Source organism: Aplidium turbinatum, chromosome 13, assembly GCF_918807975.1.
Source record: "Aplidium turbinatum chromosome 13, kaAplTurb1.1, whole genome shotgun sequence".
NCBI lineage: Eukaryota > Metazoa > Chordata > Ascidiacea > Aplousobranchia > Polyclinidae > Aplidium > Aplidium turbinatum.
Window position 1 is genome coordinate 15394424 of NC_137484.1, and position 27708 is coordinate 15422131.

General features: G+C 37.5%; 1 protein-coding gene and 1 pseudogene across 2 annotated transcripts in view; both read left to right on the plus strand.

Moving 5' to 3' along the window:
- LOC145782499 (serine/threonine-protein phosphatase PP1-gamma catalytic subunit A pseudogene) overlaps positions 1-27708 on the plus strand; it is a 202139-nt pseudogene that overhangs the window by 39716 nt on the left and 134715 nt on the right. The window lies entirely within an intron of this gene.
- The window catches only part of LOC145781682 (uncharacterized), a 38124-nt gene continuing 24752 nt past the window's right edge, over positions 14337-27708 (plus strand). The window contains exon 1 of the mRNA XM_082593356.1: positions 14337-14525. Coding sequence (XP_082449482.1) covers positions 14337-14525 — 189 coding nt within the window. The remainder of the gene's footprint in view (positions 14526-27708) is intronic.

The following is a 27708-nucleotide window of genomic DNA, read 5'->3' on the forward strand; positions in this document are numbered from 1 at the left end:
GAGGTGTAAGGCGTTGCACCAGTCATTTCGATAGCCGCGGGCTAATTTTACAGAAATACACTGTTTGAAAAGAAGTTCAAGTGTGTGTTTCTTCGGTCATTATATACAGACGAACGGATTCGGGAACTTTATGTTAAAATTTTCCCACGAAGAGATTATGGTTTACCGCTGTGACCAACCGTCATTCAACATGCAACACAATGTCATCCAAACGTTGTAATAGCATTACTCCCCCTTTTTTTGGGGGGGGAAGCAATTGATTAACAATGCATTTGCAACTGACAAACTCTCTTGTGACTCATAAATCATAAGACTCAATTTTTGGGCTTGGCGTTCGACCTGAAAAAAGCTGGAGGCTCGATTTTGGGCCGCAACCCCCGGCGCAACCCATACTTTGAAAATCGTTAGTTTTGACCAGGGGTTCCAAAACACCGAGTCACGACCCAATATCGGGTCGCGAAAAGGTTGCTACCGGGTCGCGAGAACACATGTCCTAAATGGCGGTCAAGATTTCGAATTGATTGAAAGTATGTCCCATAGAATAAAATTGATTACAGTGGAAACAATTGCAGTCATGCACTCGATACGTACAAATGAGTATTACCTTTTACTTGTTGTATAGCCTATCTATCAAAGTAGTAACGAATTCAAGAAGAAGCTTGCTTGGTCATGCAGCCTGATGCAGGCTGATGCATGAAGTAAACACTTTGCTCACGAACTACCTTACCTAACAATTAAATTGACCTATTTCCGGTATGAGGTGAAATGTGGCACTGACATGCCCTGACATGGCATTTGAAAGGGCGCTGGTTCTACACCGCTCAAAAGCATGTAGCTGTCTCCTTGGCAGGACACTTAAAAGCAGTGCTTCCCAACCTTTTTCAGTTCGCGACCCACTTTTAATGCAAGTTTTATTGCGCGACCCACAATGAGATATGACATCTTTATTACGGCATCTTTACTACTGGCGTACGTACTGAAATAGTTAATGCGACACAACACATCTAATTGTTACATATTTGTTACATTGTTGCATAATTGTTAGGTAATCAATTTAGGGCGATTTTTTTGTAACCTAAAAAACTCAAAAAGTGACTTTAGTTTTGCAAAAAAGTAACCAAAAAGTAACTTTATTCAACAAAAACAAGAAAGCGAAAGAGATGGCAGCAATTCAACGTAAAAAAGCATCTAAATTAATTTCAATTTGTACTAAAATCATAATTACACACAGAGATGGGCAAGATCACCAGTATTGGTGATCTTGAAGATCAAGATCAAGATCACCAAGAATAGGTGATCTTGAAGATCAAGATCAAGATCACCAAACTATGTGGTCTTGAAGATCAAGATCAAGATCGTGATCTTGAAGATCAAGATCACTTTCAAGATCACTTTTTGTGTACTTGAAAAAAAATGAAGTTTTTGATCAATGATGTAGTAAAAAATAATCACTATAAGCAACCTGGGTAAAGGTATATAGTTGGTATTGCTAACTTTTACTTTTAACTACTCGATCGCTGGCCTAAGAATTGTAATGTAATAAGTAATATTGTAATAAGAATTGAGTTTTTTAAGTTAGTGACTGTTGCTATCAGGCCTATCAATTTTTGACGTAGTTTGCGTAGAATCGCAACGTCACACCCAAGGCCGAGGTTAATTACAGTAGTAGCCAGTGGCGCCGCCAGACCTTCAACATTGGGGGGGCAAAATATTGACAGTGCAAGACAGTAGCATAGTCAAAAATTTTGAAAGGGGGGGTGTTGACAGCCGGCGGGCGAAGCCCGATGGCGTGTTCGCCGAAGGCGACACCTAGCGGCGGGGGGTCTGGGGGCCTCCCCCAGAAAATTTTGAAAAATTACTTTCAGTTTGGTGCATTCTGAGAGCGTTTTCAACAAAATTGTGGGTATGAATATTTCTGTAAAATGGTGCTGTCTGGTGGCATAGCAAAAGGATAAGATCATGTTTTTTTTCGGCATTTTTCGAAAATAAAGCTAAGTCTCTATGTTTTCTTGTTGCTAATTCCATGGTTGGATCCTTGCAGGCATCCAACCTGCTGAGCTTCGCCGTAAAGGAGCCATGATTTCCCTTGCTCGTCGCGCACTGGACCCCGACCACCTCCTCCACAGTACATTCCAGCGCCTACCTGGAGGACAGCAGCGACTGAAATCAAGACGCCCATTTGTGCCTGCCGCACGACAGCTTCTGAACAACGTTGAAGATCTTGGAATAAGTGCGGCACACTGGACGAACTACACATGGAACATGAAGTGGCAAAACAACACCTCCCGACTCCGTGATTTCCTACCCGACGTCGATCCCCACCCTCCGGGAATGTCCCTCGCAAGACTTGCGTGGGTCCGGCTTAACCTCCTACGAACCGGCGTCGGTCGCTTTCGTTCAGACATGTGCAAATGGGGCCTGGCTCCCTCACCGGGATGCGAGTGTGGCGCCACAGACCAGACAGTAGATCATGTCGTCCATGACTGCCCAATCCATCAACCACCACATGGAGCGCCTGGACTGAAGGCCCTGGATGACGAGACTGTCGAGTGGCTGATGACATCATGCCCAAACATATAGTCCAGAAGAACAGCTCATACGACGAAGAAAGCTAATTCCAGACTGAGATATTTGAATGTTTGGTATTGGCAAAACTCGCTCTTTTAATGCAGTTTCGTTTAAAATTAGGCAAACTTTGTTTTAGAGACATAGGTTGATTGCTTTTTTTTGCGAGATTATTACAGTTTTATTATTTATCAATTTTCTCCTTGGTTGATTCAAAAAACGATCTTATTCCGGTAAGTCGCTAACTTTTATGCTCTGAAGTCAACCCAAAGTTTAGAAAATGTAACGTCATAGAGGTCATACATCTTGATGAGTGTCAAACCGGGGTGTCAAACAAAAAGCTTTGAGACAATGAAGTTACTTTAGGCTATTTCTGATATATTCAAGTTTTGTATAACGAATAGCTGTTTAGATGTTAATCTAGATCGAACAAGCGATCTCAGCAGTTGCAGATGGCTTGCATCCTTGCACAGTTTGACGAGAAACTACATCATAGGCTACAACTTTTCTTGTAAACAATGTATTAACATCCGTAAATTCAATTTGAAAGGTTGAAACCCCCGAACCCCCTTTCCTTGGCTACGCCACTGGTGCAAGACATGCAAGACAGTGGTATATTATTTAATTTCTCTTGTTTTCTACCAGGGCTGGAAAAAATGTTTAGCTTCCCGGGAATCTGTTTTTTAGAGAAAAAATTTCCCGCGGCTTACAATCACGATAATGAGAACCTTATATTTTACTGATCTCCGGAGCTGACGTAAACCTTAAAAGTCATGTCGACATATTCTTGATGCCCCCCTTATCGAAAATTGTTCTTTGTAATACCGCTTTGAAGGAGGATTACGACTATGAACAAAAGAATAAATTTTAAACTTCATTTTGAATTGAAAAGACATGACGTAATGTCTTCCAACCTTAGTTATATATTTTTGCATTACGTAACGTCTTGTAGGAATAAATTGAAAATCAGTATGATCACTCAAAATGAAAGCAATGGGACTACGAATCCTCACTAAACCAATCAATCAATGGTCTTGTTGCACTGAAGATGACAACCTTATATTTCACTGATCCCCGGAGCTGACGTAAACCAGGCATAGATCTGTTGACTCAATGCAAATCCTTTGAAGGTTGGGGGGGGGGGCTGTCAATTCAACTTTTTGTATCAACAGTTAATCTCTAAAACCACTGAGGCTGCGACTACGAGATTTCTTGACTTTTCCTAACTTTTATTCACCTCTATTGAGCTGAAATTTTGAGCGAATAAAGGTTATAAATTGAAAGATATAAGGCATTTCTCAGCACATCCTCTGAAATATTTCATATTCTATTGTGAAACATTTTCCCATCAGCTGGATGAAAGTAATTAATTTGGCCCATGTCTTGTTAATCCTAACTGTTTCACAGCGTGAAGGGCATTGGCTGTATGTAAAATAATGAAAAAAAAATTAATCACAACATTACTATGCACGTTCTTCATTACTCTACTAAAAAATAATGTGTAAACTCACGCTACAAATTACACTCATAAGTGACTTCAACATTTCAACGTATATAAGCAGTTCTAAAATTCACATAGTTTCAATTTTCGGATATGCTCAGCGTGAATAATTTTACAAAGTGAATCCCAAATTTTGAAACCGTGCCAAAATAACAGAAATATCACTCCTAAAGCATAAGAAGAATTGACAGCCCCCCCCCCAAACTGAGCAAGACTCCAGGAGCCCAACCTTCTAAGGGTTAAAAGTCATGTCGACTTATTCTTGATGCCCCCCTTATCGAAAATTGTTCTTTGTAGTACCGCTTTGAAGGTGGATTACGACTATGAACAAAAGAATAAATTTTAAACTTCATATTTGTATTGAAAATACATGACGTAATGTCTTCCAACCTTATCACATTTTTTTCATTACGTAATATTTACCACCACCAAACCACTTTTGACGATCGAATTTGTTAATTTATTATTCGGTAAAATGTTTAGATGATGTCACGTCATTAGGCTGATTTGAGATATAATTTCATTCATGACGTCGTATGGATGAAAAACTTTTACAAGTTTTATACTCTGCTGAGATTAAAGAAGAAACATAAATGATAAATATTGGAGAAATTGAGTCTCCTTTACAACTTAAGAATCGAACAACTCAAAACTGCTGAAACAAAACGTTTTGTTTAAGTGAAAGAATCACTGCAAGCAACCAATGCCAAAATGCGCGCGGAAGAAGTCATGGGAGTGTGAGGTGTCAAAATTTTAACAGGTTGTTATTTTTCTACATCAATGTGACGTTAGTTAAAACTTTAAAAAGTCTATATCTTTGCTTCTGTAGAAAATCTTTTAATCTACTGTACAATTTAGTCATCAAGGTTTTCCATACTTTTTTTTAAAGAGAGAGCTTTTACCTCTCTCCCCCCCCCCCTTGCAACTTGAGTTGACTTACTTGCTTACTTACTTAGGTTGAGATCCAAATATTAAAAAAAAATTAATATGTATTAATAAAAAAAAATAAAAAAAATGATGCCCAAAACATTGGGGGGGCAGCTGCCCCGCCTGCCCCCCCCCTGCCGGCGCCACTGGTAGTAGCCTAAGTTACTGAAAAAGTCGCAAAATTTGAAATTGTTTGTATACTTTTTATTTATAATAAATGAAAATAAATAAACTTTAAACTGCATAATTTTTTACCAAATTTTTGTCTGGTTCATGTGAGAGTTTTTATACGTGTTAGGCTTACTAAGTAGTTTTAGCTTTCACTGTAATATGTCAATGTTTATTGCGCCATTTATCCATCTTGCAACCTTGATAGTCTTGATACTGTTGTCTACTATCAAAAAAGTTCAGAGGTTTGCGGTCAGACAAACCGCTCCATACTCAGACCGTAAACAAGTCTTGGTCTGGTTGATTTGCTGCAATAAACCACTTTGCATGACCAAAGTCGGCTGGAGTCCAGATTTTTTAACACCGCCATTCTAGACTTTTGAAGCATCTAAAATTGGGTTAAAGAAAGCAAACATTTCTTTTAATTCACACATGGAAATTGTGAACAAAGTTAAATCATTTTTTATTATACGTCAACATAAAGTACATGAAAGTTGACTTCTTTATTATGACCAACACAGAAAACTTTTTCAATTTTGAAATGGCAACACTGACCAGATTAGATGGAGATTTTAAATCGTTTTTTGTTAGACACATATCATATTAACAGTGGCTTAATGTTAGTAGTTACCACTAACTACTTTGTGCAGTACGAGTTCTAAAAAAATGCCTCTATCTACTAAGTAAACTTCAATTTTAAAGTGATCTTGATCTTATTGTTCTTCAAGATCAAGATCACACAAAAAAAGTGATCTTAGATCAAGATCAAAATCACCAAAAAAAAAGTGATCTTGAAGATCAAGATCACGATCTTGATCTTTAAGATCACTTGTGATCTTCAAGATCAAGATCATGCCCATCTCTGATTACACATATGAAATGTTTTTACATTCTCTGGCAGGAAGTTTCTGTCAATCAAACACTTTAGCTGTTGCAGGGAAAACAGGTGGTTGATTATAGTTAGCACAATTTGTTTCATCGAAAAAATTACTTTACGAGTTTTCGGGAATACACGTGATACGAACAAGCATGGGCTCGTGCAAACCTAAAATCCGCACCATAGTAGAAGATATATTAAAAGTCTTGGCATTACATAGAATGTAAATTCGTCTCTCCAGTATAGCAATGAAAGATAAATAAATAGGGGAATTAGGCAAAAAAGTAAGTTATACAAAATAAAGTGACCTAATAAATGAAAAGTAGGCTAACCTAAAAACACAAAAAGTGATTTTTGGTAACTTGATAACTTCTTAAATATTGACCCCTCAACCATGAAATTTTGGTTGTACATTTCTTTTTGTCTGCCTCCCTGCCCCCCGCTTCCGGCGCCCCTGAATATGCGATTCCTATGCAACTGGTTGTAGATCGATGAAGCGGGTGAGAAAATGTGGGCCTACTTATCAACAAGAGATTAATTGACAAAGAGCTCTTAGATGAGGCAAATCATCTCCTAAAACATAAATATATGATCTCAATTCTCAATCCCATATTTGCAGTGATGTACGCGCATACAAAAAATATTGACGCCGTCAGCGTAAAGGTAAACGTTCGAAAAAACATACGCCGTATGCGTCAACGCAACTTGTAAAAAAAGTTGGCGGCGTCAACGTCAGCGCATACACTACCGTAAACTAATTTTGTTTGCTAGGTGGTAGGTGCCAAACATTCACACGGTATAAACCACTCGAAATAAACAAGTTTTATTTTGAATTTCCACGAAGAAACACAAGCATCTGAAAGTGTTCATCTGACATTTTGCTGTGTTTTGGTTCCAATATGTCTTTGCCCATTGAAAATATTCTTTCAACTGCAGTGCTGGAAGGTATTGGCGTGTTGTAGCGAAAAAAAGACATTAAAAAGTATGCGTTGACGCTATGCGCTAAAAAACCGCGAAAACTTTACGGCGTAGCCTCAAGCGCAAACTATCTAAAAAAATGTGGCCGCAAGCGTTAGCGCAAACAAAAATTCTACGCCGCAAGTATGCGGCGTAGAATTTGCGGCGTATACGTACATCTCTGCTTATTTGTGTATTCTATCCAATCCTTGATTATGTCACATAGCCTAGGCCTACTCTCCTTCAGTTAATTTCTATAGCTTTAACGTAGCGTGTAAAACCTAGGTTTGATAGTTGACTGATTGATTGACTATGGAAATCTCTATCCTCGGACTGAGAAAGCTTCTTTGAGAGCTTAATATCGGCAGTTTTGCATAGGCCTATAGGCTACTACAGGCTTTGAATCACTGAAGTAGGTCATCGAGTTTGACAGAATAAAGTTTCAAAAAAATTGTTGAAGTCTTATTGTCCATGAATTATTCCATCCACTAGGTGCCGCTGAATGAAGAGCTGTGCCGGAAATGCGTTACTCAAGCGCACAACCTGAGAGTCGAACCAGCGCCGCTTGATGTTGATGTTTTTTGTGAAGTCGATGCACTTAACCAACTGAGCTATTCGGGCAGACTGCAGTGAAAACTTTCACATTGAATAGAAATCATCAAAAGGGATCATCAGAAAAATTACAAATAGGCTATGACTAGGGCGATTTTTTTGTAACCTAAAAAATTAAAAAAGAGACTTTATTTTTGCGAAAAAGTAACCAAAAAGTAACTTTAGTCAACCACGTGTATTCAACGAAAACAAGAAAGCGAAAGAAAAAGCAGCAATTCAACATAAAAAAAACATTTAAATTAGCTTCAATTTGTGCTCAAATTATAGCCTACTGTAGTTGCAGATTGAAATTACACACATGTAATGTTTTACATTCTCTGGCAGAGTTTCTGTCAATTAAACACTTTAGCTGTTGCAGAGAAAAAAAGTGGTTAAATATAGTTAACATAATTTGTTTCATCGAAAAAATTACTTTACGAGTTTTCGGGATTACACGCGATACGAACAAGCATGGGCTCGTGCAAACCAAAAATCCGTACCATAGTAGAAGATATATTAAAAGTCTTGGCATTAGGCCTACATAGAATGAAAATTCATCTCTACAGTAGCGATGAAAGATGAATAAATAAGGGAATTAGGCAAAAAGTATGCAAAATAAAGTGACCTAACAAATGAAAAGTAACCTAAAAACACAAAAAGTGACTTTTGGTAACTTGATAACTTCTTGAATATTGACTCCCCAACCATGAAATTTTGGTTCTACATTTCGTTTGTTAATTGGTACAACCAAAAAAAAGTAACTTTAGTAACAAAAAATCGCCCTAGCTATGACATAAATTTAAAATTTCTTTACCTTAGTTAAACAATAAATATTTAACATTGAAAAATCCTTGCAAAAAAGTAGGCCAATTGTCTCCTTGATTTGTAACTTCTGTTGCAACGGTAACCTTTTCCGTCTTTTTTTGTTGATTAATATTAATATGTTTTGGTTTTAAATTTTTATCCTTGGACTGACAAAGCCTTGATAGGTTATTCTTAGTAGTTTCGCATAGGCCTACTTATAGAGGCTTTTGACGCAGGGTCGGTTACCAAGATTGACAGAGTGAAGTTTTCCGATTGCTGTCAAGGTTGTTGCCGGGAAATTATTCCATCCATCAGATGCCGCTGAAGCAGTCTTTAGAATGCGTTACTCGAGCGCAAACCACGAGAGTCGAACCAGCTCCGCTTGATCTTAGAGCTTCTTCGTTCACGAAGTCACACACTAACCAACTGAGCAAAACAACACAACTAAATTCAAAACCTCTTTAAACAGAAGCGGAAAAATATGTTAGTTTGCAGGCTAAAAAGTTTAGAATAATAAAAACAAACCAAAAATGAAGGCAGCTTAAATCTTTTTCTCTGTTTCCAATGATCTCAAATATTTTTCATCCTGAAAATAACTTCCAAAAAGTAGAATCAGGCAAATGGTCATTGTAGTTTAGTTTTTGTATAAAATTAGGAGACGAATTTTTAAACCATTAATTTTTTTTTTGAACCGCACCAATTCATTATCCGGCAAGCTATTTTCACATTGATTCGCAATGTGACTGCCGTTACCTGAACTATTGTTTTGAGGTTTCAGAATTAATCTAGGTCTAGGACTGGGTTTGTCTTAGTTAATTGGCAATGAAAATAAATGTATTATAAGCAAGCAAATAGCAGTCTTTACTAAGCGTATCAATTTAGCCTGAGCAAGCTGTTGATTTTAATATAGCAAAATAAAGGTTACACGTATTGCATATTTTAGGTAGCCTATTGATTTAGTAAAATTTTAAGTTGAAATGTATTAGGCTATTAATTGGGGCATAGAAAGAAGTTGAATTAAAGAGTTGTGGTACTAAAGTTTGTTTGAGTGTAGGCTATCTATGTTATTGTCACCCGACTTTAGTACCGTATTTATTGGTGACTATGGTTCGGTACGGTACATATGGCTATGGTACGATAAGCTATGGTACGGTACATATTTTTTCTGATCATAATTTTTTAAATCTTTTTGTTGTGTTCTATTTGGCATGTGAGATGTTCAAATAAAATAATTTGTTTGAAGATTTGGACTTGATTGTATTTAGTGGTCTAAAGGTAAAGGAAATAAACTTATTAACTACGTACGGTACTCTTCAACAACCAACAACTGCTGGTTTGAAAGCATAAGATTCAAGCAATCATAATCTGTCCACTTAACATGACTCATTAGTAGAGCCTGTGTGCAAAGCTCCATCAGTCCTCGGTTTGCCACACCTTAGAACAGTGGTTCTTAACCAGGGTTCGATTGGACCCCTGGGGATCAATGAAGCTGTTTCAGGGGTTTGGCGCGAACGTATTTTGAAACATTAACACTCGGCCTACTTAATGGTATATCAGCAAATATTTTTAGAAAATATTGTCCAGCCGAAACTTGATTGCGGCTTACGTGATGGTAAATAAACATCTGTGTGTTTGACGCGTGATGTAATGATGCCATCTGCAATCTGCATGTAATACAGAACTGTTGTTGAAAACAAAATTTGTTGTTGAAACGGTCAATTACGGTTGTTAAAACAGTTGAACGGCTTTGAATTATCAAATTTTTATGCAGCTGTGTGACGAAATGGAATCACAATTCAAAATCCTTCTCTACCACATTGAAGTACAATGGCCATCGAGGGAGAAACTGATAAATTGCGTTTCTGCTTTGCTTTCAGAATTATTGAAGTTCTTGAAAAGTCACAAGTTCCATCGGCATTCAAAACACTTTAAGGACTCAAGTTTTATCCTTACTTTGGCTTATTTGTAGGGATGGGCAATTCAGAATACCGAATCCAGAAGGATTCGGATCCTAAACTATCCGAATCCAAAATGGCAATAAAACCGGGTAATAAGATTTGGTTTTAAAGATATGCATAAGTCTTGTGCAAGCTGTCAGCTTGAGACAGTGAACTGAAAAAAAGTGTGGTTTACTTACTTTTTTCTTTGCATTGGCAGTGACACCATCCGCAGTTTCGCACTTTCAAAAACATTTTGCACGCATTGTGTGCGCACGGCGCATGCAACCCTACGTCACTCGCTCGCATGAGCAATCAAAGAAACTAAGCGCTCAATTTTCTTCACGCTTTGTACACATGCACAATCGTGCAATGCTTTTTTTCAATCCATGTGCGTATGCGACTCTGCGATAGTTTGACTAGTGGACGTAACAACATTGAGCAGATGCCACTGCTAAAGGAGTTGGCTCTGAAATATCTCAGCATACATGCCACTCAGCTCTCAGCATCTTCCGAGCAATGCTTTTCCAGTGCGGGCTTAACGGCAACTAAGCTGCGCTCCCGTTCAGCGTTGCCAGATGGAAAAATAGAATATCAAATTAAAAGATTCTGGTGAAATTTAGAAGTCTTTATTGCCAAGCTTTTTGACCTTGGAACCAGATAACTTTGAAATTTTCCCCACTCAATTTTTTTCAAGAAAGTTTTTTCAATTTTTTTAACTTTTTAGCAAATAATCCCTGCTCGTATAAAAAACGTTTTGCAAGAGGTTTGCGTATGCGTGATGGCAGTGTCTTATGTCTTACTGTAAAAACTATTTGTATTTTAGGCGAAATTGCTTTATTTAGGGTGTTTTAAATATAATATCTGGTGAAGTTTTAGTAACGTTTTGGTGCCAAGCGGCTTCCACCATCTGGCAACACTGCTTCCGTTTGGCTGGCAGTCATTTAGAATGCCTTAATGTGTTGCATTGCAACAAACATTCACTTTGATTGTGTAGCTTTTGTGTCTGGATTTTTTTTAATTTTTGCATTGCTGGAGCTTGGAAGTTAATAGGATTCTGGATTCGATTCTGGATTTGGTTTAATATTCCGGAATAATTCTGGAATAGTGAATTATTCTGAATTGCCCATCCCTACTTATTTGGCTGACATCTTTGGAGAGCCAAAATAAGGAAAGCAGCTGACTCGAAGACTATATGTCACTTCGCTGCTTCCTGTCGTCTGTTGTATCGCACCTGTGATCGCAGTGTACTGTATGTTATCGCAATGGGCGCAAATAAAAGCATGATTATTATTATTATTATTATTTGGTGCCCTCAATCAGCTAAATTACCAAATGCAAGGAGGTGGTAAAAATGTATTAGAAGCTGGAAAGCAAATGAATGCTTTTCAGAGGAAATTGCAGTTGTGGTGGCAGCAATTGGAAAATAACAACTTTGCTAACTTTTCACGTCTGGACAAGGGAGTAAGTAGTTCCGATACAGCAATTAATGGCGAAGATGCAGAAGTTCAGAGGCTGAGTTCAAGTCATTATTTACTGAGCATTTGCAGAACCATGTAGAGAAATGAAACAAAGTAACTTCAGCGGGTTTAACATGATGTATTACCAGTGATGTACGCGCATACAAAAAAATACGCTGTATGAGCATAGGCGCCTAACTATTTTTTTGGCCGTGGGGGCGAAAGCGTGTTTCATCAGCAGCAACGTAAATTCAGCAAAATGTCACGCAGATGGATGACGTAATTATGTCGTCACACTAGGATTGCTTTTATTGCCACACTCGGAGTTATCGCTACGTTCGATCGACCAAAACACATGCGTCTGCGTTGGCTAGCGGTTGATGGACTGCGACTCTTTAAGCTAAGCACAACATAAAGTTTAGCAACGAACTAGATTTATTAGCATGAAATACGAGACGAAAAGGTTTACTAAAAGGTATCTGTAAATGGAATGAAAATACTAACTTGATCATACGCTTGAAAATATACCTGTTGAAAGTAAAATCATTCATGTTTACATCAATTTAACAGCACGTCACCTTGAATAAATTTAAAAGTTGCTGACATCCGTAAACTGAACAGCCCTTGAAAAATAGTTACGGAGAGACGTTTGATGAAGTTTTCGACTTGACATTGTTCCCTTTTCACTACAATATCGCAATTTGCAACTTATGGCTGACCCGCTTTTAAGTTTCAATTTGCTGTAATACGCCTGTTTTCATGTTGCAGATGAAACAAAAGATGCGCATATTTCCCGCCTTTGATCGGGTTTCTATGGCAACGGTCGTGTGTGCGCCATGCAGTTTGCGCGAGTCCATTGTTGTGTTGAACTTGATTATGCCGCGTGTACGCAATGCGGTTTGTACCAGCTCTTGTTGCATTGGTTAGTGGTTACCTCGGGCCGAGACTTCAAGTTCATTTTCACAGCAAGCGATTCACTGCCGCAACAATTCTCTGCAGAGGTTTCGACTTTCGAAAGCGACATCGAGTCTGTTTGCAAGCGCATTAAGCTAAACGCACGCTGCGTCAACGTAGCAAATTATGTTGCTTTTGGGTGCATTCAACATCTGATGACATTGAATCGACGCAAAATGGTAGATTTTTGCTATGTCTCAGGCAGCAAAATCAGTCATTTTTACTATGATTCAACGTCTGCAGACGTTAAATCAATGTAAAAATGACAGATTTTTTGTCTGGGGTGGGATTGTAGCATCGCTACTCGTTCTAGTGATTATTTATCACGAAGCTGTTGCGGTTTGCATTTAAAAATGTTTTCCTGCTGCCGATCGCTAATTTATCTATTGTTTTATGGATCAATGCAGCATAAAAAGTTGCTCCCACACAGAAATATGCGTGGGGGCCTGGTCCCCACGGCTTAGGCGCCTATGCGTATGCGTCAACGCAACTTGTAAAAAAAGTTGGCGGCGTCAACGTCAGCGCATACACTACCGTAAACTAATTTTGTTTGCTAGGTGGTAGGTGCCAAACATTCACACGGTATAAACCACTCGAAACAAACAAGTTGGTGTTGCTGGAATTACATTGTTCCCTAATGTAATTACATCTACAGCTTTCAACATTTTTGTGGGGGCTGTAGATATGGTGTCAAAGTTCACAAAATCTTTAGTTTCTGATGTGGAGTTGGCTAGCTGAGTATGCACATTGCACAACAACCTTAGGCATTCTGCCGGGAAGAAGTGTCAAATCGGACTTGTTTTCTTGATTAATACTAAAATACATGAACAAAAGTGATAAGACATTAATTTATATATCAAATTTCCAATATGGCGATAAAATTTAAGCATAGTTTATCTACTTGTCAAAAGTTGCCAATTTGTGTGGTAATCTCTTAAATACTCAAAAGCTTTAGTTGTGAGAATCTCCTTACACACAGTTTATAATTGTCATGAGTTCAAAAGGATATCATTAGAAGAAAAGTGTAATAATTTTATGTTCTCATGTTATCCTTTTAAAATAGATACATTTCAAAATCATACCAAGTAAATACATTTCGAAATAAATTAAACAACTTGTCGAAATTTCACATGTTTGTTGTAATTTTGTTAAAAACCATTTTTAAATTAGGAAAAATGTTGAAAATTTGAATTGTCATAATTTGTCAATTTTTGTTTAATCAATAAAAAAAAACCACCGTTGTAAGCATGGATCGTTTCAATACAAAATTATACACTACAGTGTGATGTACATTGTACAAGCTCAGGATCGCTTGATATGGAATAACCATTGCCATCCATATTTTTATTTTGTTATAGTCTGCATACTTACGGTACCTCACACTTGTTTAGGATCACTAATTCTTTCCACTTTAAGTCGGATCCTGGAAAAAAAATCATTCACCACAAAAATGCCATACTGAGTTTATCATGTGCAATGTGCATGCTAATTTCCGTAGCTGACACTAATGAATTTTTTTTACTCTGTTTTTTCTTGTTAGATTTAAATTTAGTGATCAATACTCAATTACTGGGGAAAGGGTTGCTTAAGATGATATGACAACTGTTTTGCATAAGCGTGGCAAAAGGCGTAGGCAAGTGAAAGGCAGGATAACAAGCGGGAGTGAAATTCATGTGAACATCACACAACAGGAAGCAGAAATTATGAAACTGAAACCTAAAGAATCTGACCCTAAAGAAGAAGCTTCTGTATTGGTGAACAACTATTCAAGTAGTGAAACAAAGGTTAGCTTCTTGAATTCAATATAACTATTCAGTGGTTGTAGATGTTAGTACAATAGCTTGAAGTTGATTGTCATGCCTGTTTCATTATTATTCTGCATGAGCCTGTAAGTCGTCGTTTTTATGACCTACCAGTAATTAGACTTTGAAATTAATGGTAGGTACCAGTAGTTGATCATTGATATTTCAAGTTTTTTTTATTGTACGGAATCCATAGCTTATGTAAAGATGAAAAAAGTTCATTTAATTGATATTTTGCATGGTTATGTATCAGGGTTGTCGGTATTTTACCTGACCCAAAAAACCCGGGTGGGTTTTTCCAAAAAACCCACTTAAAAAAACCCAGAGCATCATTTGTTCAATTTTTATCAGAAAATTGAAAAAATGAACCAAACTACTACAAGGTACTTTAAACAAACTTCAAATTAGGACTTAAGGATGTGATTGTGAAGGAAATTTCCAAGGATAAATTGAAAACACAGTGGATATTTCTGTACAGAAAAATCAAGTAATGCCACTTTGTACTACACTAAAACTCATTAATGCAAGAAGGCCTCATAGTTAAACAGCCCTAGTGCATTATTTTATTGAGTTAATGAGTTATGCCAGCATGTACTGTGAGTGAGAGGCACTTCATTGGTATCATAAAAGTAGTATTTGAGGTGAAATAAGCATGAATCTACTTTTTTGCACCTTTTTTAAATAAAACCCAAAAAAACCCGAGTTTTTTGAAAAAAAAACATTCGGGTTGGGCTTTTTAAAAAAAACCTGGGTTTTTCTCAACCCTGTTATGTATTAATGATGCGTCAATATCAAGAGATAAAGGAAAACTATGAGTTGTTTATAAATAAGTCTTCTGCTGTCATTCAACTTCAATGATATATTAAATAGGATGATCTAAAATTTATTTATATCATGTTATGTTTGCTATGTCAACTACTGTTTAATTGATACTTTTTAAAAGAATCAATGTTAACAATTTTTTTTAATTTTAAAGGGCACAGACAATGAAAAATGCCAACATTGTCATAAAGAATATCAAAATAACAACACTACATCTGAAGCTGTAAGTAATCATTTTTATGCATGGAAATGCTTCACTCAGTATATACTTTTCTTAAAGCATCAGTAATAAGTGAATTTATCTAAAGTAGTATTAACCTACTGCATAGCAACTTAGCCTACTTAATAAAAATAATAACAAAAATAAAAACGTACATACTCGAGAACAGTGAAGTTTTTTTTAGATGGAATTGAGTAGTGTAAAGCAGATGTTCAATGTGTTTTTTCCTTTGCTTAAATTGTAATATGCAAGTAGCCTACAACACTTATAAATAACAGCAAAGTGAACTCTGAGTTGCTTTGTCTTGCACTTTCCTAAATATACAAAAGGCTGAAACAGTTTTAGCTTAACTGCAAAGAAACCGGTGTAAAATTCTCGTGGTTGATGGCTCTTTGTACAACTTATAATTATTATTGTGGCACCGAAAAGCCGAAACAGGTGGATAGAGATTAGCATCTACTCTATTACTCATGTTGTGATTGTGCCTACTTTTTGTCATAAATCATTTTCAATACATACGGTATGTGTCCTAAACAAACATAAACTTTAAACAGTAAGCGTGTAAATTTTATAGGCCTAGTTGATTAGGGGAGAGTGGGGTTAGTTGGAAGGCGGGATTAGTTGAAAAATGATCATTTTTTTAACTCTTGATAACTTTTTTAAACATTTACTGCCAACATGTGAAGTAGTTTATAAAAACACATAATCCATGTTAGTTTCGATTTGTTGAGTCAAGGTATGCCGTACCTGTTTGGCTGACAAGTTTGTATTTTCTTACTTTCGAAGTGAAATTTTTGGCTTATTAAAAAACATTTTATGCATCGATATCGTTAAAGATAGGCAGAAGTTTTTTGGTGTGTGTCAGCTGTAGATGTTTTACAACACTACGACATAAAGAAATTTTAGTCCAATGCACCATGCTTGAATATTTTAGGAAAATAGTTTGTCATATGTATTGGGACTAGTTGGAAAATAGTGGGTGGGGTTAGTTGGAAAATGTTTTGATAACGGTACGACTATGTAGTATGATATGAGTATATTGTCGTGGTATGATAATAAGTAGTATACATTCCAATGTACTTGTTTTAAGCAGACATACATTGTAAAATTTTAATTTGAATAACTTGGACAGTGCTATATATACGGCATCACAAGTTTCAACAATGCGCTTATTGAAAAGTGTTTTTACGGTGATGAGGTGTAGAATTCATAGCATTTTGATTTTACTGCAAGTAAACATATTTGCTTACAACCCCATGTAAATGTTTGTTGGTTGAAAAAAGAGTATCCAGTTCATTAGTGGGCATTAAACTGACGTTTTTCAACTAACCCCATGAAAAATCAATTGTATGTTTGTTTATTTTAAATTTTCATTAAAAGCTGAATTGACCCAATACTTATTTTTGGTTGTATGATAGGCTAGAGGACACCATAAATGATAATTTAAGCCGCTTCAAGTTGTCAGGTTATGCACCAATTGTTTTAAATTTCACTTAAAAAAAAAAACTTTCCGACTAGCCCCACTCTCTCCTATTATCGAACTATTTCAAAACTATTAAAGTTGATTTCTATCAATTAAAAGTCATTAACTTGAAATAAAACAACTTTTGTTGAAGCATTAAAAAATTGTTTAAACGTTATTGAAAATTCACATGATGCTATTACAGACGAAATCGGTTAATTGCCTACCACTTTATCACATTAAATTACTAAATGCCGAACTGTAAGATAATTGGAAAATCTGATTTGAAAAATTGCATGTATTGGTACGGTACTTGTCGACAGTGGAACTGCTGCACTCGGAAAAGAGTGGTTCTCGTGGGGTCTTGTGCTGAGCGTTCCGGGTCGAGGTTCAGTTTTGACAGTCTTTGTTTTGCATTTTTATGATGCTACTTATAGGGGGGACCGCATGAAGGTGATTGTTCTTCCCCTCCATATCGTTGACGTAAAACCAAACCGGGTTATGTCTACTTTTAGGTTTTTTTGTTTTATTGCAGTTTCTCGGTTTTTGAACATAGCTCTTTCCAGCACTCCGGGTTTCAGCCTTGTATGTAATCAAATTCAAGGTGAAGCTATGGAGTATGGACATACTCCCAAATATCTCACATACTTTGAAAGCAAAACTGGGCTATGTGCAATTCTGTGGACATAGCCCTTTTCTAGCTTGATAGTATAAATAGGTCTATGTCTAATGCTACCATAAATTATGGACATAACCCCCTTATTATGGAATCGTGCCAAGGATCTATGTTCAATTTTCCATTCAGGTCATGATGCAAATTAAAAAAAAATGCAAAAGATGCAGTCCTTTCTATAGAATTGTAACATATTTGAATTGCCAAACAACATTCGTGTGAAAATAACTTGTGCAGTGCACCTGAATTAATATGGTATGATAACTGGTGTATCATCGTGCATTCATGTTATTGTTAATCCTTCCTTTTCTGGTCAGGTGGTTAATGACCAGTCTGGTTGACAGTCACTATACTGATATTCCTGCGCTCATGGTTCGCTTCTTGCTCAAGTCACACTTGTGGTAGAGTGACAGAAAACCTATTGCTACATTAAGACCTTAGCTGATACAAAGCGACATTTAATATACGGTAACTTATCAAACAGTTTTTTCTTTGTCAATTGTGAAATGGTATTGACACTAAAAACTTTACTTGTCTCAGATGGCAATTTAGGTATTGATAGAAGCTGCGTTTCTCCTTGATAAGAAGCTAGTAGGCCTACAGCAAGGCAGTTGACACTTTTTTCGAAGTGTCTTACTGTCTATGAACAAGCGCCACTCTTGAGCTCTATATTGTGGTACTTCCATTTTCAGCAGAAGCCCTTTGATGTCTTTGCAGTAAACAAATTCATCTTGTTGGCAAAAATATGGAAGCAATTCTTTTTCTCTAGCGTGGTAAAATGTTATGGAAGCTCCGATTCCAAGACAGTTTTTGTCTTTAAGTCGACATGCCGACCTTTCTGCTGCTTCTTTGGATAGGCTAAGATCCCTGATGAGATCGCTCAGCTCCTCCCTGTCTGAATGTCTCTGGAATAGCTGAACTACTTTCAAACACACTTCCACCGCTGTTACTTGCAGAACTTTCTACCTCTTCATGAAACTCATTATACTCCATGGCCATGCACTTCCTCACAGTGAGGAACAGGTCATTGAGCAGATTCTAAATCTAGGTCATTCGAACTGCTTTTCTTGTGACGATTAAACCCCTGTATGTCTACCAAACAGAAGTAACGTAGCAGTCATTGAAATGGCTGTTTGGTTCTCTCCGAACCATTGGTATACCAAAATTAAAATTTTTAAGTGTACCTTTAGTCCACTTTCTCAGGCTTTTTACACATGCTTTGCAGACAATATGAGGTGCCCACGGCCTATCTTGGTCACCAAGTTTAACTTTAAAACTTAGCAAACGTTAAACTTAGCTAATTTTCTCTAGCCAAAATTTGAAAATATTGATATTTCAAAAACTGGAGCCAATTGAAAGAAACAGATGTTAATTTTAAATTCAGAGGCAAAAATTGCCCAGAAACCGTTAAAATATCTTCGGCACTCGAAAAAAAATTTTTTGTTGGCCAGTGTAATTTAAACACTGTAAAAGTAATATCATTTATCCAATGCAAAACAAAGCATAATTATTGCAATCTGCCGAGGATTACACAATTTACGAAGTGATATGCTGCCATACAACAACTTGTGTTTGAAGGCACCAGCTCTTCACCACAAACACAAATTGTTGAAATAGGCTACAAAACTCCATTTGCAGATGACTACATGATTGCAAACAATGCCATGCTCTTTCAAAAGCACCACATCAAACCCAGTCCTGGCAGTGTAATGGGCTATGTCCAGTTTTTGTTTTACAACCGGTTGTTACTTTGAGAACCTCACTGGGCTATGTCCAAAAAAGGGGTGTAAAAAAAATGGGGGGTGGCACACAATTTTGAAAAACATCTAGTTGTGTGCAAACCAAGGAGAGCATGGTATGGTTGTAAGTATGTGGCACTGGTGTTTGATCCATTTGAGATATCAAAAATATTCAAAAAAATAAATGTTTTTTTGCGCTTATCTCAGTTTGATGATTTTGGACATAACACCATTTGGTTTTACATCAACGATATATGGGTTAAGCGCATAAAAAAACTTGAAAACTTGACTATGCAATGGTGACTAAGACTAGGCATGCTAGACTACTGGTATTGTACTTCATGGTAGATCCAAAACATAATTTTGAGTTATTTTCATAGCAAACACCACAGCACAAACTGAAGGTTTAAAATGTAATCTTGATCAAAAGTAGAAATCAACGAGTTAACTAAACCTTAAGTTTGTGCTTATGATGGTTGCTAAGTAGACAACTACCAAGTATATAAGTAGATATTAAATTACTTTTGGTTAGACTAACTTCTAACTTTTTGATAACTTCTAAATTAAAATTTTTCGAAACTTTATGAACGATCTTCATCAATTGTTTGACGTGTGATTGATGGCACTTGATCGATACAAGTTAACTTTTCTACGTTTGAAAAAGTGTTATAACTTTAGTGATAAAAAGCAGCAATCAATCTAGAGGACTGTAACAAATGAAATGTTGGACAAGCTCTTCATTTACTGCATTCATTTTGAAGTACCTGTTCTTGAAGTTCATCATTTGCATGGGGCCTGGCTCCTTCATCAGAATGCGAGTGTGGTGCCACGGAACAGACCGCAGACCATGTCATCCACCACTGCCTAACCCACCGGCCTCCACACGGTGCGCATGGTCTGAGAATCCTGGACGACGAGACTGCCGAGTGGCTGAAGATTTCCTGCCCTCCAATCTAGCCTGGAAAGATCGCTCATACGCCATCATCATCATCATCATTTGCATGCTATTTGCTTTACAATTAGTGCAGTAGGGTGGCCCCTTTTGAGGCAATTTTTTCATTTCAACTTGCCTGGGTGATAAATTTTTGCCTTAGCCCAAAATATTAATAAATCCAAATTTTTTTTGAAATCTGACCTGGTTTAGACCCTGCCCCAACAGCATTTTTACATCGAGCCCCCTAAATCACGTTTTTAATGATAAAATTAGTACTATTAAAGTTAGGTATATGTTGTTGGTATTCATTTTTATTGCTTTTCGGTGAGGAAGACACTTGCATGCCTCAATTCAAGACTTGAACAACTTGTTATAAATTTGTTTTATAGTATCAATGTAAATGTTTCTTAAATTGACCGATGAAGTGATATGATATCTTTCTGAGAGTTAGGCAAAAGACAAAGTGATGAAAGCACTACTAATTTATTAACCAAGAAGTAACAGCACATCGCATTTCATACAATAGAATCTATGTTTGCTTGGATTTTCTGATGACACGATACTTTTTCCCCATCCATGGCTTTTTTCTTCTATGCTGCACAAAGCTTCACCAATTTGTCGTTTTTGCCTGGCTATCCGCCCAGTTGCTGTTAATGTCAGTTTAACTCCATGTCCTACAGATTGAGTGTGACCTGGATAATTCAGATGAAGAAGATGTTCCTCAAATTGCTTAACGTTAATGCATGATTTGGCCAGGGGAGGTTCATTCAAGGGAAGGATTCCTTTTTTGTTTAAGAGGTAAGATATTGTGGAGCACCAACTGCCATATTTGGTTATCATTTTTGTATAAGATGTTGCCTTAAAATTTAATTTGGGAAGGTGAAACTCTCTCACTGAAGAATTTTACGATTGACTTTCATCATTGGTGGTGCGCCAAATCTTTGAGATGAGTTTGACTGCATTAGCACTGATGGTTTTGCTATCATCGTCCAGCATTGCCAAAAGTACATTTTCGGGATGAGCAAAAAAGCAATTTTGTTGAACACTCTGTTGAATGACTAGGAGTACTTCATTGCCATTGCATAGATTCTTTTGCAATGCATTTCTTGAAAAAGATTTTTTGGCTTATCCATGATAGTACTTTTATATTTAGCTTGAATGTAACTTTTCCAATAAACGCCAACAATATATTTTGCAAGAAAGCTGATTTGTTATAAACAAATTCAGAGATTTCATGATCATCTCCGGAGTTAACAGTTAATAACAAACTTGGTCCACTGTGCCATTCGCCATTCTCGCTGGCTGAGTTTGGGATAACAAGTTCTAAGGGTTTACATATCCATGGATACCAAATGCACCTTACAAAAAAAAATCTAAAAAAATCCCGAAAATGTGCTTTTGGCAATGCTGGACGATGATAGCAAAACCATCAGTGCTAATGCAGTCAAACTAATCTCAAAGATTTGGCGCACCACCAATGATGAAAGTCAATCACAAAATTCTTCAGTGCGAGAGTTTCTCCTTCTCAAATTAAATTTTGAGGCAACATCTTATACAGAAATGATAACCATATATGGCAGTGGGTGCTCCACAATATCCTACCTCTCAAACAAAAAAGGAATTTTTCCCTTAAATGAACCTCCCCTGTCGGCTGCATAGCTGAGTGGTGCAAGCCCGAGAATGGCAATCGAAGTGCGCCGGTTTGACACCGCTCGAGAGCATGCGGCTGTGTCTCTGGCAGGACACTTAAAGGCATGCCTGAAGGTAGAAACAAAGATTGGCTTCCTTGCCTTCCCGTGCACTTAATTTAAATCTTCAACCACCGGGTGGAAGCCTGACACGACAAAATAACAAACCTTCCGTGACCAAATCATGCATTAACGTTAAGCAATTTGAGGAACATCTTCTTCATCTAAATTATCCAGGTCACACTCAATCTGTGGAACGTGGAGTTAAACTGACAACTGCAGCATCTGGGCGGATAGCCGGGCAAAAACGACAAATTGGTGAAGCTTTGTGCACCATAAAAGAAAGAAAAAAGCCATGGATGGGGAAAAAGTATCGTGTCACCAGAAAATCTAAGCAAACATATATTCTATCGTGTGAAATGCGATGTGCTGTTAGACCGAGAGCCTACGACAGAAGATTTCACCCCATAAGGTACAAAAGGTTTGACTCCTTGAAGTTACTGGGGTCAACCATGTCACTCACAAAAAGTATGGAAGATTGACCGCACCGGGTGGATCTGGACCCTAGAGACCCCTAAAAAGCCCAAAAAGGGGGTTAATTTCACCCCATAAGGTACATAGACCAAACTTGGTGAAAACGAAGTTCTATGTCAGGACATCACAAAAATATCAAATCTAACAATATTTTCAAGTGGAAAGGTGATGTAAGACCCCCCCAAAGTGACCCCCCAGGGAGTTAATTTCACCTCATAAGGTACATGGACCAAACTTGGTCAAAACGAAGTCTTATGTCAGGACATCACAAAAATATCAAATCTAACAATATTTTCGGGTGGAAAGGTGATGTAAGATGCCTTCAAAGTGACTTCCCTTAATGTGACCCCCTCGGAAGGTGTATTACACCCCATAAGGTACATGGACCAAACTTGGTCAAAATGAAGTCTTATGTCAGGACATCACAAAAATATCAAATCTAACAATATTTTCGGGTGGAAAGGTGATGTAAGATGACTTCAAAGTGACTTCCCTTAATGTGACCCCCTCAGAAGGTTTATTTCACCCCATAAAGTACATGGACCAAACTTGGTCAAAACGAAGTCTTATGTCAGGACATCACAAAAATATCAAATCTAACAATATTTTCGGGTGGAAAGGTGATGTAAGATGTCATCAAAGTGACCCCCAGAGGGTTTATTTCACCATAGAGTACATGGACCAAACCAGACGCCACAGTGTGCACGCCTATTTGACCGGCGCCTAACTGTCTGCGCCTAAAAGACTTGCTCCCTTACTTTCTTACTGTAAACATTAGCCAATAACTGACTGTAAAGTTTCGTTTTAGGAACCTATAACCAATTATATAGTTTCTGCAATCTTGAGAAAAATGTCTGGGTGCACTAAATAACAAATAAATGTTGAACTTTTTCCAGATAATAGTAAGTTGCAATGTTGCATTATTCGAAGAAAAATAGACGTCTGTAAAAGATAATAAAATTACTATTGTATGTTACGCATATCTGTAGTGCATAATAGCAAATGTTTCGTACAGTCTTTATTTCTCTGTATATAACAGGAGAATTGTATGAATCTGAAGAATAAGACGAAAAAAGTGAAAGCGACAGCAGTGACAATGAACAATAAAGAAACGACCGTTTACATTTACACAAACAATCTCTGTTTATGAATGAACAGTTACAATAACTGATTGGAGACATGAAGCAAATGGCATTAAACAAAAATTTACTACATTGGGTTTATTGGGTTATTTATTGTAGCAGCTGGAAAATGTTTATTACTGCATGAATTAACGTTCCAAATGATTCATTTCGAAACGTTTTGATTTGGATAGTCAGTTGTTCGATTAAGTCCACATTTAGTGGTCGTATCAAGATCTTGGATCAATTTTCTGGCTACTGTAGCCTATATGCTTCCTATGTACTTTCTGTTTTTGGTGTTACAAAGCCATGTATTGTCATGTCCTGTTGCCTTTTTTCGATTGACTGAATATGATTTATACAAAAACTTTTTGTAAAGTAGGCTGTAGTTCCATTTCATGCATCATGGGACAGCTTGTGAATGTATTTCACCAAAACCTATATAAAAATATTTTTAGATTTAATCGATTCGTACTGTCCTGGCATAGCACTTCCGTTACACCAAGGTTGGTTCGAGTAAGGGATGAAGTAAATTAAACTATAGGAGGAGATTCACTTTTGGGTAGGTCTTTTATCACCTTCCCAATTGAGAGTATTGTTAGATTTGATACTTTGTGATGTCCTATAAGACTTAGTTTTGACCACGTTTGGTCCATGTACTTTATGGTGAAATAAACCCTCTGGGGGTTACTTTGATGACATCTTACATCACCTTTCCACCCGAAAATATTGTTAGATTTGATATTTTTGTTATGCCGTGAAATAAGACTTCGATTTAACCTACTTTTGTCCATGTAGCCTACCTTATGGGGTGCAATTAATCCTCTGGGGGTCACTTTGGGGGAGTCTTACATCATCTTTCCTCCCAAAACTATTGTTAGATTTGATATTTTTGTGATGTCCTGACATAAGACTTCGTTTTGACCAAGTTTGGTCCATGTACTTTATAGGGTGAAATACACCTTCCAAGGGGGTCACATTAAGGGAAGTCACTTTGAAGTCATCTTACATCACCTTTCCACCCGAAAATATTGTTAGATTTGATATTTTTGTGATGTCCTGACATAAGACTTCATTTTGACCAAGTTTGGTCCATGTACTTTATGGGGTGAAATAAATCTTCCGAGGGGTCACATTAAGGGAAGTCACTTTGAAGGCATCTTACATCACCTTTCCACCCGAAAATATTGTTAGATTTGATATTTTTGTGATGTCCTGACATAAGACTTCGTTTTGACCAAGTTTGGTCCATGTACCTTATGGGGTGAAATTAACCCCCTGGGGAGCCACTTTGGGGGGGGTCTTACATCACCTTTCCACTCGAAAATATTGTTAGATTTGATCTTTTTGTGATGTCCTGACATAGAACTTCGTTTTCACCAAGTTTGGTCTATGTACCTTATGGGTCCACAACAAGTAACTCCACGTCTTTTAGGCGCAGACAGTTAGGCGCCGGTCAAATAGACGCGCACACTGTGGCGTCTGTATATTTAGGTGCGGAGCACTGTGGCGCCCGTTCATTTAGGTGCTATTCCTAGTAAAGTCTGCAGATTGTATCAGCTTGGCAGGTAGGGCAATGCTTTTCACACAAAATGTTATATTGAACAGAAAAATATGTTGTTTTGTTAATTAATGCGCGTGTGGATATGAGGTGCGAGACAACGCTCTACTACTCTTGATTTTAGCTCATCTCCACAGGACATTTGCTATTTATCCTGAACACAGATTGCAGCCAGATGGACCTTTACTTAATCTGTTATCTTTCGCAATTACTTCTACTCGGATGGATTGGTCGTGTTGCGAGTACGTATGAGACGGGTCTGCTACTATTTGGCGAGTCCGATTCGGCTAATCCGATTCGGCGAGAGCCTTTTTCGGCGAGTGCCCTATTCGGCAAGTTTTTGAAATTTTATTTTTGAAAGGGAATTATCGGGTATCGTAACCTAATTATAATTGACGTTTTTACATCGTTAAACGTTGAAATCGTGCAGAAAGGAATAAAAATAAAATATTTAAACTATTAAATTAAAATTCGTTATGTCAGTTCAGTTGAGTTGTTTTTATTTCTGACCATCACATCAAAAACAATACACGTCAACATAGCAAAGGTAGAAGCAACAAACCGCGAACGTTAAAACGTGCTTGAATTCGTCATGTCAGTTCAGTTGTTTTTATTTTTGATCATGATATCAAAAACAATTCACGTCAACATAGCAAAGGTGTAGAAAAAGGTAGAAGCGACAAAACGCGAACGTTAAAACGTGCTTGTGACCGAAGTAAGTTAGTAAGTTGAAAGAAATTTGGCACGGTTGCAACACCTTCAGAAAAATTTAAGAAATGAAGGGAAAATAAAAAAAAAGAAAATGTTACAAAAAAAAAATCAGGTTTAATGTCTATAAGTTAGTACTTTTGAATAGTTAAAATGATTGGTTTGGATCAACAAATGTGTGGCCTACAGCTTGGATTGAAAGGAAATTATCGGGTACCGTAGCCTAGTTATCCCGACCAGCAGAAATTGCCGTTTTTACATCGTTTTAACGTCGCTAAACGTTGAAGTCGTGTAGAAAAGAGAACTTTGCTGACTAGGATACGTTGAAACTGGGAAACATTCACAGAAGCCCTTCGATTTGTTTCAAGAACCCATTTAGCCTAACAGTTCATTTGTACATTGATTCAACGTCTGAATATATTATCTCAAAAATGCATAATCTTAAAAATGCAACGTATCGAAGGGTTTCTGTGAATGTTTCTCAGTTTCAACGCAGGCCTTAAAACTCGTGTTTTTTTCCGGCAGCCATCGTGGCCTACCGAGAGCTCCTTCTCGGCGGCCAAATCTACGTGCTTGGAGGCCAAAATACAATAACGATAGCACAAGTAAATAGCATTAAACTTGCAACAATGTTAAAATGATCACTTAGCGTTGTTGAAGTCTGGGCGACGTCTGCAATAGAATCGTTGTACCACGCATTAAATGCTTTATCAGGATTGTAATCCGGTATTGCGGGACCATCTAACGACCCTAAATTGTTTTCGCTGCTCGCAGCTCAATAAATTGTTTCAACTGCATACCGCCTTTATAAAACTTGACCATTTATTCTGTTATGATGTCACCATTTAGGATGTGAAGTCACTAACCCACAGCGTTCTCAACTATGAAGACACGTGTTTTACCCACGGATGTCAACTAACCTAGTTCTCCTTTTTAACAACGATTCAATGTCCGACAACATTGAATCGATATAAAAACGACAATATTGCCAGCCGATGTAAATTAGCACTTCGGATTAACACTTCGTTAAAATAAACATCGGGAATTGCAAACAAGACTTACAGCGCCGGTGATCGCAGCTGGATATATTCAATACAACAGTAGTGACTATGATGCGCTGACCTAATTCTGTGTCACTCTTTGATACTACTTTTCTTCCTCCTCCTGTGAATGTGGTGCCGAGGAACAGACCGCAGACCACATCATCAATGACTGTACCATCTTCAAGCCACCTAACGGAGTGGAAGGTCTGCTTGTCATGGATGATGAAACTAAAGACTGGCTGCTCTCTAGCAGCCTTCCAGTGTAGTCCGGGAACATTGTGAATTTGGGGTGGTAAAAGGATAGACCCTCGGCCCCAGAAGCTCAGACGACGACGACGACTACATATTTTCGACATTTAATCCACGATCATTCTACTGCGAAATTAAATGATTGGCGGCCAAACTTGGCCGACGGAGGAGGTAGCACAGGCGGTCATTCAAGCACTACTTAGCGGCCGTGGCCGCCGGCTGCTTTAAGGCTTGCAACGTATCCTAGTCATCAAAGTTCTCTTTTCTACACGATTTCAACGTTTAGCGACAGTAAAACAATACGCCACACATTTGGTTAGCCTTTTCATTCTGTTACTACAATGTAAAAATGAACTGTTAGGCTAGCTGGGTTCTTGGAACAAATTTTTGCTGGTCGGGATAACTAGGCTA